This window comes from Epinephelus lanceolatus, chromosome 2 (assembly GCF_041903045.1).
Source record: "Epinephelus lanceolatus isolate andai-2023 chromosome 2, ASM4190304v1, whole genome shotgun sequence".
Taxonomy (NCBI): Eukaryota; Metazoa; Chordata; class Actinopteri; order Perciformes; family Serranidae; genus Epinephelus; species Epinephelus lanceolatus.
Genome location: NC_135735.1, coordinates 40,916,298 through 40,933,782, shown reverse-complemented (window position 1 = coordinate 40,933,782; position 17,485 = coordinate 40,916,298). Strand labels below are relative to the sequence as shown.

Sequence of the window (17,485 nt, the reverse complement as noted above, 5' to 3'; positions counted from 1 at the left end):
GTCAATCTGCCAAAAAACACAAAAACAGCCTCTCCAGAATAGTGGACTGGGGTACATCAGTGAAACCACACTTGCTGGTTTACAGTCTTATTCCCACACTCTGTAGGATGATATTAGATATTAAATTAGATATTAATAACAGCCTCTGGGCTGGCGAGCTGGCATCTATGCTGTCCAAACCACGGCACCTCCGCCTCCTCCACCCTGATGGATTCCCCAGGCCAAACCTCCACAGAACCCCTTCAGCATAAGGAAGTGATGGCATGGTGTCAGTGCTAAACAGGGGTTGATGGTTGATTTTCCTGTTATATTTTATTGTGTTGTATGGAGAGAAATACCAACGTGACTAATGTTAACAGCTAACTATGATCACTTTAATAGCATGAATCAGGACCTTAGAGCAGAGTGACCCAGGTTTAAAGATTAGACTATTGCAAACATATGCTGGCAGGAGACTATTGATTCCTGAAAAGTTGAAAGTCTGGAAAACATGCACCAGTATATGTAAGGCAGAATTATGTTATTCATTTTTTTTTAAAATTTAGATTGTGTCATTCAGGTGATGACATCTGTTTCCCAGGATATAATGGTACTGAACATTTTTTAGCACTTAGAACACGTTGTCCACATGTGCAACACACTCTGCTCACGTTGTAACTTTTGGAAAATTCTCTGTGAAAATGTTCAAATATAAGAGAATAAATTATCAATATAAAATCAGGAATCAACAGCTATGTAGGTCAAAACCTAGTTTTTCTCTTTTCAGGTCTTTGACCTTCAGGTTAACTATGTTTGTTTAAACTCCTGCCTGCAGCGCTTCTTCACATCTCACCTTTCTTGTTAAAAGTCACATCCTCTGTAATTACAGGTTAGAGAGACAGAGAGACAAAGATCAGGTGACAGAGAGGCAGACAGTGAAACATCTCTGGACTGCGTGTACGTGTGTATGTCTCCCATTAGTTACGACTGACAGAGAACGTGTTAGGATTCACTGTAAAACAGAGATAAGGATAAAGTGAGACCACCAAAGTGTGTGTGTGTGTGTGTTTGTTACCTTGCATCACCATGGATGCATGTGAATTGCAGGTTGTGTTTTCACGGATTGACAATGCATCATAAATTCTGCCTTACAAAGGATCCAGCCACTTTGTCTTTGTATGCTAACACACAAACACACATATGCGTCACATGCATTATTACAACCTTATCTCTGCTGTGCAGTGAGCCCTAATGTCTTGCACACACACCCACACACACAAACATACTTAGTGTAATTCTCTAATATTCCTCACCTCAACACGAATACAGTAAATTATTTACACATCCGTGCTCTACATACATATTTCCCTCCATAAATACTGAGATTTAATGGACCCTTCACTTCTGACCTCTCCAAGTTGTGTTGCATGAATATAGTGCAGTCGTATCACATTTGTCATGTGGTGGTGGATTTTATTTAAAGCAATGATTGTATGATGGGAATGAGCTGTTGAACCACAAAGAGATTCTGACTGTGATTCACAGATCTAGGTTAAGCTGTCGTGTGCTGGAGAGTAAATTGAGTGCACAGCAGGGTACAGTGACGCAGGTCTGTGGTCCAGTATGCCAGGGGAAGCACGCTTGTTTTAATAATCAGCTGCAGGAGAGTTTGGCTACGTCTAAGTGGATAATAACAAAGCTGATATTTCTTCTCTTCATTTCAAACGTTTTATGACCTTTCTGTCTTGTTTGTCTTCTCCACAATCTCTCTTGTGTGCAGGGCTACATCTAACAACAAGGTTAAAGAGATGGTTCTGTTGGAGTTGAGCTATGTTAACTCCAACCTGCAGCTGCTGATGGGACAGCTGGAAGGACTTAACAGCTCAGTGGAGGTCTACCAGAGTACCCAGTAAGTCCAAATATTACTGTTACATCTTTTACTACGACTGACTCTACTATTGTCACAGCTAGGACAAAATGTCAGCTGCTTTTAAGTGACAAGCACTATCATTAAAAAGGTATCTACATCTGCCATTCAGGCTTGATTAGAGATTTGTGACATGGAGATAAAATTAAAACAGAAAACAAAGTCTTGTGAGACTGCAACTTTTTTTGTGGGCATGTTTGTTAGCAACACAGGATTGACCTTGCCACTTGAAAGGACTGCGGTTTTGTTGTCAGTAGCAATGCATTTGCAGGCAATAGAATGCAATGACTTACTTTTTTCAGATTAATTAAAGGTTTACTTTCATGCTAACTGCATGTGGTGATGCTTTTAAAATGATTGAATGTTAAAATGCATGCACAGCAGCCATAGCTGTCCAGACTTGACACAAAAGAATTTGGCGCCAGTCCTCTTGTCACGTAATAAGGACACCAATGACCTAAAATTCTGTGCAGTTCTGGCCTTAATCTAAATCTGATCCCAGTTTTAATTTCCCAGACCTGTAGAAGTGAAAACTGGCCAGAGTACACTCAGTATGCGCATAAGTCCTTAAACTGGAGACCTAAACCTCAGACGACTATTCATATAGAAAACACAACGTGTTGATTGGCAGCCAGCAAGAAGCTGATCTGGCTTTGATACTCTGTGGGTAAGTCATCATACACTCTTTCAAATGAAAGGCGCTTGATGACAGAGGAGCAAAGGAAATGGGTGCATGGAGGGAGACCGAGACATACAGAAAAAAAACATGAAGGCAAAGTGCAAGGGTTTGTTGTTGTTAGACTGGACCGGCTGGTTCTTGTGACACAATGCACAAAGCAACAAGGAAACTAAGAGCTGAACTTGTATGCAAACTAAGCATCCAGCGCAAAGCATCTCTCGGTGTGATAATCGGGCATGTATGGGTGTGTGACAGCGATTGGTTCTGGTGTTTGCTCTCTGTAAGACAAGCCAAGTTTACAGGGTGTGGATGAAAATGGAGTATATATGTCATGATGACACAGGTGTTGGCGCAGTCACGTGTCAGGTAGACAATAAGGACTTTATGATAGTGATATGGAAATATAAAAGTGGCAACATACAGTACAGGCCAAAAGTTTGGACACACCTTCTCATTCAATGCGTTTTCTTTATTTTTATGACTATTTACATTGTAGATTCTCACTGAAGGCATCAAAACTATGAATGAACACATGTGGAGTTATGTACTTAACAAAAAAAGGTGAAATAACTGAAAACATGTTTTATATTCTAGTTTCTTCAAAATAGCCACCCTCTGCTCTGATTACTGCTTTGCACACTCTTGGCATTCTCTCGATGAGCTTCAAGAGGTAGTCACCTGAAATGGTTTCCACTTCACAGGTGTGCCTTATCAGGGTTAATTAGTGGAATTTCTTGCTTTATCAATGATGTTGGGACCATCAGTTGTGTTGTGCAGAAGTCAGGTTAATACACAGCCGACAGCCCTATTGGACAACTGTTAAAATTCATATTATGGCAAGAACCAATCAGCTAACTAAAGAAAAACAAGTGGCCATCATTACTTTAAGAAATGAAGGTCAGTCAGTCCGGAAAATTGCAAAAACTTGAAATGTGTCCCCAAGTGGAGTCGCAAAAACCATCAAGCGCTACAACGAAACTGGCACACATGAGGACCGACCCAGGAAAGGAAGACCAAGAGTCACCTCTGCTTCTGAGGATAAGTTCATCCGAGTCACCAGCCTCAGAAATCGCAAGTTAACAGCAGCTCAGATCAGAGACCAGATGAATGCCACACAGAGTTCTAGCAGCAGACCCATCTCTAGAACAACTGTTAAGAGGAGACTGCGCCAATCAGGCCTTCATGGTCAAATAGCTGCTAGGAAACCACTGCTAAGGAGAGGCAACAAGCAGAAGAGATTTGTTTGGGCCAAGAAACACAAGGAATGGACATTAGACCAGTGGAAATCTGTGCTTTGGTCTGATGAGTCCAAATTTGAGATCTTTGGTTCCAACCGCCGTGTCTTTGTGAGACGCAGAAAAGGTGAACGGATGGATTCCATATGCCTGGTTCCCACTGTGAAGCATGGAGGAGGAGGTGTGATGGTGTGGGGGTGTTTTGCTGGTGACACTGTTGGGGATTTATTCAAAATTGAAGGCACACTGAACCAGCATGGCTACCACAGCATCCTGCAGCAACATGCCATTCCATCCGGTTTGCGTTTAGTTGGACGATCATTTATTTTTCAACAGGACAATGACCCCAAACACACCTCCAGGCTGTGTAAGGGCTATTTGACCAAGAAGGAGAGTGATGGAGTGCTGCGGCAGATGACCTGGCCTCCACAGTCACCGGACCTGAACCCAATCGAGATGGTTTGGGGTGAGCTGGACCGCAGAGTGAAGGCAAAGGGGCCAACAAGTGCTAAACACCTCTGGGAACTCCTTCAAGACTGTTGGAAAACCATTTCAGGTCTACAATGTAAATAGTCATGAAAATAAAGAAAACGCATTGAATGAGAAGGTGTGTCCAAACTTTTGGCCTGTACTGTATATATTTGAAGTAATTGACATCTGTCTGTGCTGTAAATAACTTCTAATGCATTTCCTCATGATAACATGACACCCACTGACAAAATAACCAAATAGGTTTAAAGCTAACTGTGATGCTTTGTGAAGAACAGCAATTCAGCTTCAGTTGCTGGGTCTCAGTTTTAGAGATAACACATCTTAATCAGAAGGCAATAAACACTTAAAAATAAAAATTTTAACATAGTGTTTTTAATGCGATTTTTGATGATGAAAAGGCTCTCAGGTTGAAGCACATCTGCTTCTAGGTGGCTCGTCTTATTAAGAACACTTGAGACCTCCATGAGCCATCTGCCCACACAACAACACAAAACACACTATACACATGCTAAACCTGCATTACACATTAACACAGGTGCACACGAGGCAACACTAAAATGCATTTACATATATACTACATGCATGTGTGATCCCTACACCATAAAAATACATGTATAAAACATATAATCATCACTTTGTGTCCACTATAGCAGCACACACTACTGTAGAGGATGCCATGTTGCCCATGACAACAAATCACAACAGAGTGAAGAGAAAGGTAGGGAGATTGTGGAGGACTGCGGGATAAGAGGTGTTGTATGGTGGTAACTATGGTAACTGTTGTAAAGGGTCATTGACAGAAATCTTACAAGGTTTTTCCAAAGCAACAAGCGGCTACTATGGACTGTTTTTTTTTTTTAATCCTCAAAAGCATTTATTAGGGATTTTAATGAGCTGCAAGTTAGTTCCTTTAAATTCTGGCATAAATCTGCAGTTGACCTTATGTGCCAACTTTAATTGGCACACCCAGATTAGTTTGTTTTGCTTACAAGGTCTCCTTGCTGTAAGGACCAGGAGGCTTTAACATGGTTTCAATAAATCATCTCTTTAGACAGGCAGGACTCCCTGTGCCAGTTAGTAAGAGGACAGACTTCATCCCTTAGGAATCCACACAGACAGATATTTTCCTGAATATATTTTGTGTTCCAATCAGTGGTTTCACTGATCTTGTTACACACAGAAACGTACAGTGTGTGAGCTGTGAAGGGGTTTGGTGTCCTGCTCTAAGATATAAGTAACAGCCTCCTCTTTTTGGACTTTGAGAAAACATTGCCAACCAACCTCATTTAGATTACAAGCTACCTAATATGGACATCCTCAAAATTCAGCAGCGGCCTCTTGGTACAGTCTCAAGGCCCAAGTGTCCTCAGTCACATGGAATCAGACATACTCGAGTGTGGGAACATTCAGCCTCCTTGACAGGCTCTTAGAGAAACACCTGCCCCATCCACAGACAATAGGCGTGCTGTGAAACTATCATCAGCTGTCCATTGTGTGTCTGTTTTAAAAGAAAATGAAATGCGTGCAAAGTCAAACATGTTCACGTCATCATATTCACACCACCACATGTACAAAAGGCCACACAGGTGTAAAGGTAACGTGCACACGGGAATATTGGATATGTTGAGAAAGTGTGAGCAGGTGTCTCAGTGGGATGATGCTGTTCAGCCACAATGGAGAGTTAGCCTCCTCCTCTCAGCCTGAAACACAACCTCACTCTTAAGTACGGAAACAAAAACCTCTCCTCAACTTTCTAGGCTTTTCCCACCAGTCCACTGTCCCCTGAATAGCGTCTCTGAGGTTATTACTCACTCAGACCAGATTCAGCTGGTTTTGGCATGAGGTAATGCATGACAGAATGTGTGACCGGTGCAACACACGTTCTGCACTCTTTGAACCACCCCATGAAAAAAAGCATAACTGTATTCTTGGCAGTCTTATTAACTCTCATTCATTTACACATTGTTAAACATTATGCTTATGCTTGTACATTTATGTTTGTTCAGTTCTTCTGTGTCATGTTCCTGATCTGGACAACAGACTGAATGTACTCACGGACCTGCTGAATCAGCATAGCTAAAGTGATGACAAATGAAAACAGTAAGATAGAGATATCAGCACTACAGGCCCCTTCATTAAGAGTGCTGCTACCTTGCTGAGATAGAGTGGAAAGAATAATTTGCACTTGTCTATCTGAGATTAGATTAGAGAGATGAGACATTCAACTTTTGCAACCACTGACAACTGAGTGCTTAATGAACCAATAATGAATACTATGATAAAGTGGGGGGGATAATTTTGTATTATAACAAAATGAATATTTTTTCTTACTTCTGATTTGGTTAATAAATCTGAAATAAAGAAGATTTTAAAGATGAAATCACTTGGTTCAATCATTGGTTGCAACGACAACTTGTTGAGCTTTTCTGGATTAAACAGACGTGGTATAGTGATCTTTAGAGGTGCTGGTAGGTACCTTTGGACAGAGCCAGGCTTTCCTGCTGCTTCCAGTCTTTATGCTAAGATAAGTGTATAGATCATATTTGATTGACAGACATGGTAAAGGTACAGATTATGTCATGTAATTCTGGGCAAGAAAACAAATAAGCATAACTCCTATGTGTAACTATTCCTTTGAAAGAGACTCAGTGTGTTGCTAACTTACATGAGACACAACTCAAGTCCCATTGGGATCAACGAGGCTGAGAAGCCACAACGTGTTCTTTTAGATTGAAACATGTCAGTGTACTGTGTAATACAACAAAACAATGTTTGCTGTATATGCTGATTGTGCGACTCAACATTGTTTTGATATTTAGTAAAGGGTTTAAGTCGTGCTGAGCTCTGTCTAGCGATAACCAGAACTTCGCTTGACTGCTTTGGCAATGGTGATCTGTTCCATGTCTTGCACACTGGCACTTACACGATGGGTGGGAGGGTTTGAGTGTGTGTGTGTGTGTGTGTGTGTGTGTGTGTGTCTGTGTGTCTCTGTCTGTGTGTCTGTGTGTCTGTGTGTCTGTGCGCACGCGCGGGGAGGGTGAGTGAGCTTCTGAGAAGCTTTTAACATTTCAGATTCCCTGCAGAACAGATACCCTGATCCCCCCCACACCCCCCCTTCTGCCAAACCAGAGAAAAGACCAGTGATCTCATCTACAAGTACTAATGGATTATACTGCAGCCTCTATCTTGCTCCGTCAGTGTTACTGATGAATGAGGTTTTCTGTGATTCACAGAGCCAGTATGCCAGAGGAATGCAGCCTTATCATCAAGTGATGAATGAGTGTGAAGAGTTGTTTTTCCAAACCCTGTGGTTTTGATGTCTTGTGCAGTAGACAGGCTTTACCAAATCTCTGATCCCTTTGATGCAAAGAGTCCTGATTAAAATAGGTTCGGGGTGACTTGTTGATGTTGGAACTGATGTTTGTGCTACTGTTGCCCTCATTGGAAGTTGTTTTCAATAAAAATGCCTAGCAAATCCAGAAGCAACCACAAGCTTGCTTTTACAAAGGGCAGTTTATTTAGTAACACCTCATTCTGTTGCTTTCGGTGGGTGGAGGGTTTTTGTTTTTTATACTTTGTCTGATCAGCAGCAGGTTTCTGTCAGGTTATATTTCCTCAGCTCTGATAACAAGCTTAACCTGCTTTCCATCTGTCAGCAAGGACCTCCAGGTTCATATAACCAGAAAAACTCCAAACCATTAGAGCTACAGCTGAGATCAGAAGGGGAAGGTTAACCTGCTGTTTTATGACAGCCTCTGTTTACTTCTTATTGGGTTAAAAAAAATAGAAGGGAAAGAGCCTGCTCTGACAGTGGGAAAGATTCGTTAGCGTTACTGAAGCAGGGCTACAACTCCATAATGATTTATCAACAGTGAGATGTGAGGCTTTACAAGACAAGGAGACTTGGGGCCCCATTCACCTTTTAAATCCTTACTCCTACAGTGTGTGTACTTACAGCACCATCTGTCTAATCCTGACTCCACCTCTATGAAACTACACTAAAGATTAGTCTAAAATATAAACTTTCCCAAGTAACAAGGTGTGATGGAGCTTCTCCACTACACATATTATTATTTACTTATAATCTGACTGTGTTATTGATATGATATCCCCAACAAGGCTTGGTCTGTTGTCAAAAGGAGTTTCTCATTGTTTGATATCTTGTGCCACACCTTAGAGCCTGCGTTTCTTCAGCACTAACCAATTAATGTATCAGTGCTTCTCTGTTCATGCCTCACCTACATCAATCACATTAAGATAAGATCCTTTTGTGTGTAAAGCCCTGCTGTATCATGTTTTATTAGCATTTACTGAGTTATTGTCCTTGTTGCCAACATGTGTGTGACCAAACTGCAAGAATATTTTCTTTCATTACTATTACCGTATACTGAGCATAAGATGGCCGATCATAACATCTCTATTTCTGTCTTTGTGTTTTGCTCACAGGGAAACAACCAACATCCCCCTCATTGCTCTGGGTCTGAAGGAGACAAAAGACCTTGACTTCGCCACCTTTTTCAAGGTACACAAGCAACAACTACAGTTTTACCACCCCATCCGTTACAACAGCAAAAGTTGTATAAATAGTTAACATGAGGAATTTTTCATTTGATGTAAGTCAGACATTTTGTTCCTTCTCAAAGTAAGACACAGAATGTTATGATGTTAAGACTTTTGTATCATAATTTTAAGCTAGGATTTATGCTAAGAGAGCACTTTGACCTTTAAAAGTAACGACTGCCATCTCACCGAGCTCCAAAGAGGTTAAAGGATTGGTTCTCACCTGCATGTCCTCATCATCAGCTAAATACGTAAATCTACCTTCTTCTTTTTTTATATGTCAAGGAGAACAGTTTCAAACATCCTGATGGTATAAACACAGACTTTATGGACAGGGAGGAATAGCAGTCTTAAAGGAACAGTTCATCCCCAAATCTACAATACATTATTTTCCTCTTACACATAGTGCTATTTATCCGAGTTTTGAGCACCACAGGCTAAGTGCCATTTATTTCTGTTATATTGGAGAGAAGGCAGACATCTCCAAGGCCATTATCTCCGATGATTGGCAACTCACATCAACATAATCCATGAATAGCATCACAGGTAAGAGGAAAAAAAACATATTTTTAATTTGGGGTGAACTGTGCCTTTAAACTGAACAGCCAACAGGAACCTAAGGACAAAATTATGCAAATACAGGGTTATAACGTTTTTTTAAGTTTAAGTTAAGTTTATTTACTTTATTAATCCCCCTGAGGAGAAATTCAATGTTTTCACTCTTGCTTGTCAATTACACACAGGTCTGAAAGACACACACATGCACAAACAGGACCTATACATGCACAAAGTGGAGAGATGTCAGAGTGAGGGGGCTGCCCTTGGTGAGGCGCCCCGAGTGGTTGGGGGGGTTCAGTGTCTTGCTCAAGGGCACCTCGGCGGTGCCCAGGAGGTGAACTGGCCCCTCTCCCGCTACCAGTCCACGCTCCATATTTTGGTCCGGACGGGGACTCGAACAGGCGACCCTCTGGTTCCCAACCCAAGTCCCTATGGACTGAGCTACTGCCGCCCCCAATAAAGTTAATTTGCATACAGTAAATAGGACCCACATCGGCTGGCGGTGTTTTTAGTAAGGATTTAGTTACACAAAATTAAAGTGGCCTTTTAGTAAGTATTTGGGTCATGTTGTCTGCGCCCTGTGCTATGACATAACACGTTATTTATTCACTAAGGAACAATTACTCAGCCTCCACAAAAAGATTTGTCTTGTTAACTAAACTAGGTCAGTGGTAATTGAAAGTAGTAGTTATCATATAGGTATGTCCCATTGCAGGAACTTAGCTACATGATGCCACATTGACAGTGCATCGCATCTTAGTCTGGTTTGTTGGCAGGCATCGTGAGACTTTGTGACTTTATGAGCATATTAATGCTCCTCCTCTTATTGACTGCGATCACACCTCAATCTTTGTTAACCTTTTATTGTTTCCTGCCTCTTTGGCCAGCACTGATTGAATGACAGCTCTTATCAGCCTACTTGGCACTACACAGTTGGACGTGGCTTCTGTGTACAGTTAAAAATGATGTGGATTAGTTGTTAGAGAGGCTGCTTAGTAACTGAAAGGTCACACAGTTAAGCCCCAGAGCACTCCCCAACAACTGTCCAGAAACACATTGTATTGAGATGTTGAGTTTTATTTGTTTCTGACAGGACTTCATCTTGGAGCACTACAGCGAAGACGGGAGCAGTTTTGAAGATGAGATTGCTGACCTGATGGACCTGCGACAGGTAGTGTACACACACAGCGTGATCAGACATTATGTGTTAATATGTGGTGTTTTAGCTGCGACCAGCAGCTTTATAGGTCACCATTGGCCAATAACCTAAAAGATGGAAAACTCCTAAATGGATTCATGTAACATGACCAAACATTTTACAAGCCACACTGACACATACACACAGATAGACAGACATACACATACACATGCACACACTATTTTGTCACATCCCCTTTCATAAATCACAAACAGGTTGTCGTAGGGAGGCATCATTGAGCTAGTGACAATCCTTTGTGAGTTTTATGTGTGTGATTGCATGAACATATGCATGCATGCGTGTAGGTGGTGGCAGCTATTGCAAATTTATGGTCATTTTACTCTTGGTCATTTTAATTCCTGAGATGTTGAGATATTGGTCCCTAGGATTTCTGAGAGAGACTTTGTAGTGTCTGTCCAGGGACTACAAATGAGAAAAACTTCTCCATTATTGCAGAGTATCAAATCTCTTTCCTTCCATGTCTTAGGCTTGCAGAACGCCAAGTCGAGACGAATCCGGGGTGGAACTGCTGGCGAAATACTTCGGCCATCTTCCTTTGATGGAGAGCCGATTCTTCTCCCCATCTCGCCAGACTGGCATCTTCTTCACCTGGTATACATCAGTTATTACTAATTAGCACCAATTAAAAACAATGACAACAATAATTCTGAGATAATAATAGTAATACAATTTTTGAGGGTATTTATTAAAATTTACTTTGTGAATATGTGGACAAAATAAAATGGATGCAAATGCCTACAAAAGCATTTGCATCCAGTCTAGCTGCCTTGAGCCACTACACCAGGGTTTTTCAAAGCCTTTGAGCCTAAACAGTAAAGGCTCAGTCATGTTACTTCCTCAAATCCATGGATAAACTAGTGCATCTCTGGTAGGAGGCGCCAGGTTGAGCCATGAAAGGACTGGTTTGATCGCAGCTTTTTGATTTGATTATACCTTCCTGCTGCATTTTGGGCCTGTTCCAGGCAGAAGAAAACTTCCATTTAAAGAGCAAGAGAGAAAAACAGTAGTCTACATGAGGAGACAAAGTCAAAATCCTTACAGTGGAATTTTCTTTAGATATTTAAAACTCAAGAGTGAATTAAGGGGGTCTGAATGAAGCACTCGTATTAGTTTTAGCAACTTTCTCCTTTGTTATTGTCAGATCAGAGCCATTAATGCTGAATCTGGGCAAATAAAATAAATAATATAGTGATTCTCGATTGAAAAATAGTTTCTGGCATGTAGCACTATGTATTCAAAAAGCATCTGACCCTCTGCTGACCTCATGCTTAATGCACTTTAATCAGTCATGCAGAAATAGAGAGGAGGGAGAAGATTAACTTCAAGGCTTCAACATTCACATACTTAAGATATTTTAGAATAAATTATGAGAGACAGGCTTTTATTCTTGCTGTTTTAACCTGTTTAATTCTGACAGAGAATATTTTTAACTCTAATTATCATATTCTATGTTACTACCTGTATCTCTTACATTTTGTATCTTTATTTTCTATAGGCACTATGTGAGTGCTTTGATTCTTTACAAAAATAAATATTAAGGGCTTATTCCCCTTCCCTTCAGGTATGACTCCTTCACTGGAGTGCCAGTATGCCAACAGAACCTGTCACTGGAGAAGGCCAGCATCCTCTTCAACATGGCCGCCCTCTACTCTCAGATCGGTACCCGTAGTGACCGACAGACGATAGCCGGCCTGGAGGAGGCCATCTCCTCCTTCCAGAAAGCTGCAGGTAGGAAGACATTGGAGTCATAAACTGGTTTTAACAGATAGTTCTTCTCCCACCAGCCTAGAAATTATCTTATAGTGTCATTACCAACACTGTTGTTTTTATTTCTTAAAAAGAGGCATATCTGTGATCCCATGCAATTCCTGGTTTAAGTAATTCAAAGGAGAAATAATAGGAGAAACTAAGTCTCTGAAATGCTTTCACTGGCAGAAATTCTTCAGTGAGCACCTATGATAAATTATAAGAACACAAAGAGAAAGAAAAAGAAAGTCAGGAGAGTGAATAATAAACAGTTATGTCAGCACCTTTTTTTAATAGTTTTGTTTATTCAAACATAATATGTAAATCAGGCCATCACTATGGCATGAAAATAGCCATTCGACTGAAAATGTTTTCCTCTTGCACACATTTCCTAATGAGCTTAACATTGAAAAGGCCCACGCTGTTCACAATCAAAAGCACACTGGCATGACAACAGCCTTATTTTCAGAATATGTGCCAGCCTCCACCCTCTGACTCCTGCTCTGTGATGGAGAATGAATGCTGTTGATATTTCTCTGGCTTCTTGTCATGTGGGCTGAGCTCCAGAGAGAAGCACCCATCATATGAACTGGTTTTCCAACCCTCTGAGGTTTCAGGAAGCTCAGACGAGTCTTGATAGAATTATGACTTGGCAGTATGAGGAGTATCGCAGTATAATTACAGCTGTGAGAAGGCCATGGCTTCAGTTATGTTGCTTTGATGGCTATAATTTCGGCATGTACTAAGTAAAAACAATTATGTTGTTATGAAGAACATTGTCACTAGTGTACAGAGCCAGTAATAAACTGAGCTGGGAGGTGATGAGGGGATGCTGTCTGTAGAAGGGCTGCTGCAGTGCCCTTTAGCCAGGGACACAGGGGGAGGTTTAGCGAATGGGAGGAGCCAGCCAACAATGGCAGAACTTTAGAGTAAGACTCGCGGGGCAGTGCTCTGTTATTAAGTTGTCTACATATCTCTGCTGCTAGGTTATTAATCTGTAAAATAAGAGGGAGGCGCTCTCAGTTGGAATGCAGATGCTCTTAGTGCTTCCATTGAACATGAAAAACTAATTTAAGAAGGTTTGTGTCTTGGCTCAGCTTTAAAGAAGCGCGCAGACATTGATCTCACTGCTAGTGCTAGATACTGTAGTAACAGCAACAGGCCCAAGGAAAGGAATAAACTGGATCACTTAATTCTCTGTGTGGAACCCTTTAAAACATCTGTATAAGAGAGTGTCAGTAATTAGGGTTAATGTACCAACATGCTGAAGTCATTTCGTGGACCAGCAGACTGTATGCCTCTCCCAAATGAATTATTTGAGTTTTGACCATGAATATTCCCTGGTACCCAAACCCTTAAGTATACTATCAGACTGCTACTAGAAGTACTAACTATTAGTATCTCAGTAACTTGTTGAATGCTGGGGCGCTATATTTCATGAGTCTGGGCTAGACAGAATGCAATTTCCCTTATAACCTCTCTTTTCACTATTTAGCCTACATCCACATGAGACCAGAACCCAAACTAGAAGAAATCACAAGCAAAATACTGAAACAAATCCTTAGTCTGTAGAGTCCCATTAATCAAATTAGTTTTGTCTTTATAGAGCTTCACGTCCTCTCAAACGAACTTAAGTATTATTGTTTCCATGGAATAGTTTGCAGGGTGTCTGCAGGTCCTTAAAACGTCCTAAATTCAAATAAATAGTATGCCTTTAACATCACTTAATTGTCTTAGAGTTGAATTTGTGAGGTTTTGATTGCCACAAACATTTTATCTAATTTAATTAATCCTTTTTAATTAATCCATTTCTGATGTTATGAATCTTTGACCCAATCACTGAATCTAAGACTTTTTACTTCATACTTGCACTTACCCGTTGCCCAAATGTAGATTAACCAAACTCATTCTAATAGCCACATTTCTACATAAAACCTACCTCTGCACTGGGCCGCATAGATACTTCATACCTTAATATTTACCTGCAATTCTTGAAGAAGAAAAATGTGACTTGTATCCAACTATTAGTCTTAAATTTGGTTGACAATGATCTTGAAAAGGTCTTAAAAAGCATTGAATTTAAGTGTCTGATACACCTTGGTTTGATTTCGAGTTGTGTTGACCTCTCTTTCTCCCTCCAGGTGTCCTGAACCACCTAAAGGAGACATTCACCCACACTCCCAGCTACGACATGAGCCCAGCCATGCTCAGTATGCTAATTCGCATGATGCTTGCTCAGGCTCAGGAGTGCCTCTTTGAGAAGACTGCACTGCCTGGGATCCGAAACCAGTTCAATTCCCTGATGAAAATGGCCCAGGAGGCTGCAAAGGTAAATAGCAGCAAACGCACAGTCCTCACATCATTCATATTTACAGTAGCCTATCTCTCCTTCAGCTGTGGACTCAGTAAGATATACTGTAGGTAAAGTGAATGTAAAGTCATAATGTCAGCATAGTCAGATTCCCTTACTTCCATTAGTGCTTTCAAAGTCCTCTCAGTAACTCTATCCTCCTTATCCTGCCAGGTGTCAGAAATCTACGACCAAGTCCATCAGTCCATGATCCAGACGCCAATCAAAGACAATGTCCCGTTCTTCTGGTCCACCATGTCGCAAGTCAAAACCAACCACTATCGCTCCATGGCTCACTACTTTGTAGCCTCAGCGCTCCTGGACCACCAGTGTAAGAAAAATTCAGAGATTTTAATCTTTTTCACATAGATTTCATGTGTAAAAGATGACGTAGCGAGGTTGAGCTGAGAATTCAGGGAAATCAGGGAAAATTTAAAAAAAACCAGATAATGTCAACATGCATCTATTTTATGTTAGCAGTTCTAGATTCAAGCTGCATAACATAAGCATGCAAGCTATTTTTTTCTGCCCATGAGAAGCATGGCTGTCAGAGTAGGACTATTTTTGCACTGCATAGTTATTTGCATATAGTGTACCATGCACCAGGTACAGTAGTCCCCTGGATGCCAAATAGAGACAGGTGTGCTCTCCTCAGACACACTGTAACACACATTGGTTTAATAATCTTCTAACTGTAGTGGCACAGTCAACACAAGTATTGTCCCTCGTGTCTTTTAACAACAATACAGGAGTGGAGTTTATGTCAGCAAAGGTTTATTCACTGTAGTCATTAACACCCTCCACCCCCACTCTGTCTGCACATTTAATGTACCACTTTGGATCCACTTGTTCTGTAGTATTAGCCTGGCTGTTAAGGTGTAAAACAATTCCTGGATTGGTGTTATAGGATTTTAACTGCCTGATTTTGAGCACCCTAGAAAAACTGATCCTTCTCTTAAAGTGCTGTCAGGGCCACTGGGTTGGTCAGATGGCTGGACTGAGCCACAGCCAGCCACAATGCTGTTACATAACAGCTATTTAGGGAGACACACACACACACACACACACACACACACACACACACACACATACACACAACCCATGGTAAAGAGAGACTAAGTTTCCAGGAAGTTGGTGGCAGGATGGACAGTGAGAGTGAGAATGAAGGAAAAAGAGATGGTTGGGGTGAGTGAATTCGAGTGGGTGTACTGTAGACTGCTGGAGGCTTACAGTTATGTAGCCTCTTAACGCTGACTACATAATCAAGTGGCAGAGAGAGCAAGTGAGAGAGCCAGCGACTGAGCAAAAAGAGGAAGAGAAGGATGTTTGTGAGTGAACCAAAACCTTCAGTAGTGCTGCTGCTAATTTTGTATCATACTGTTTTAGTTCTTGGTAGCTTGTCATTATTTTTGACATGTTATAGACTTCACAACTAATCATTTAGTAGAAAACATAAAGAGTTGATTTGTTACTCCCAGCCTTGTATGGGTCCATAATTCAAACTGTCCTGCTTCTATGCATTAACATTGTTGCGGTCTTGTTTTCATCCTGTCTACACGTTAACTATTGCAGTTCTGGAGAGATGAAACTGAAAACCAAGTCCAACAAAATGCAGCAGATTATATGAAGTTTACAGTGGCTGGTCATAGTTTACCCAGTGTAATGAATGTTGCAGGACTGAATAGAGGAACGATGGAGTGAAGCAGCTTTGAGTTTGGCAGCTCATTAACAGATTCCTGTGTGAATGAGGAGAATAGAGCAATTACCCACAGGACTGAAGAGAGAGGACTCAGCGCAGAAACAGCACAGAATGAAGACTGCTGTAGTAAACAGATGACCTGCAAACACATAACAATCATGGCTTCACATCATTCGACAGTGTTAGCTACTTGTATGAGCATTGACCCAGATCTCAACAACATTCAGTTTTCTAATGATTTTAATAGTGATTTTTTTTTTGCTGTCTTTGTGTTCAGTGGGTCTCAGTGACGATGAGGACCAGCAGGAGAAGACCTTGTCCCAGGTCTATGATCGCCTTCCTGAGGGATGCTCTCCTCTTGACATCCTGAAAAAGAAAGATGAACGTGAACGTATCGGTAAGGGTGAGCACACAGGCTGGGCACAGCAGAAGGCAAAGAAAGATAACCTAACACAGCAGAGCACCAGACACACCGATTGTGGGATTTTAGACTGATACCAATACCCATGTGTTTTTTGTCGTTATTTATTTCCCCCTTTTGTGCCAGAAAAACATAAAAAATAGCTGAATTGATTTAAAGTCATTCAGTCCTTCATCTCTCTTTTACATCAAAAATAACTTCAAAAACTGCTTCAAAAGCTTTTTTATTATATTAATATACCAGAATTCTCTTTATATTGCTATATACAAATTTCTCCTTAAAAACAACTGTATGTTTTTTTAGTTTCTCACCAAAAATACAGTTTACAAGATTGCATTTGAACACATCTTGCCCAATACTCAGTTTTACTGAATAGACCTTGAACTTGTCATAATGAAACTCTGACCACATGCTGCTAACAGCTAATATTAACTAGCTCTCCTCCTGCTGATTTCAACACAAATTTGTTGTTGACAGTGTAGCATTATCAGCAAAAAATAAGGTCAATAGTGAGTTCACTGCATCCTTCGTCCCAAAGGTGTCCACTGTTTTATCCCAAACACGCTCTCTGCTGTCCCGGGACGACAGGATGTCAGCAATCTGAAGCCCTACTTTTTTGC

The 17,485-nt window shown here is 41.0% G+C and overlaps 1 protein-coding gene across 2 annotated transcripts in view; it reads left to right on the top strand.

Annotated features, from left to right (window-relative positions):
* rhpn2 (rhophilin, Rho GTPase binding protein 2) overlaps positions 1 to 17,485 on the top strand; it is a 34,774-nt gene that overhangs the window by 10,142 nt on the left and 7,147 nt on the right. For both annotated transcript variants that reach the window (XM_033626515.2, XM_033626522.2), the window contains exons 3-10: positions 1,760 to 1,888; positions 8,759 to 8,834; positions 10,524 to 10,601; positions 11,116 to 11,240; positions 12,211 to 12,377; positions 14,537 to 14,724; positions 14,920 to 15,076; positions 16,722 to 16,841. In XM_033626515.2, the coding sequence (XP_033482406.2) occupies positions 1,760 to 1,888; positions 8,759 to 8,834; positions 10,524 to 10,601; positions 11,116 to 11,240; positions 12,211 to 12,377; positions 14,537 to 14,724; positions 14,920 to 15,076; positions 16,722 to 16,841 (1,040 nt within the window). The remainder of the gene's footprint in view (positions 1 to 1,759; positions 1,889 to 8,758; positions 8,835 to 10,523; positions 10,602 to 11,115; positions 11,241 to 12,210; positions 12,378 to 14,536; positions 14,725 to 14,919; positions 15,077 to 16,721; positions 16,842 to 17,485) is intronic.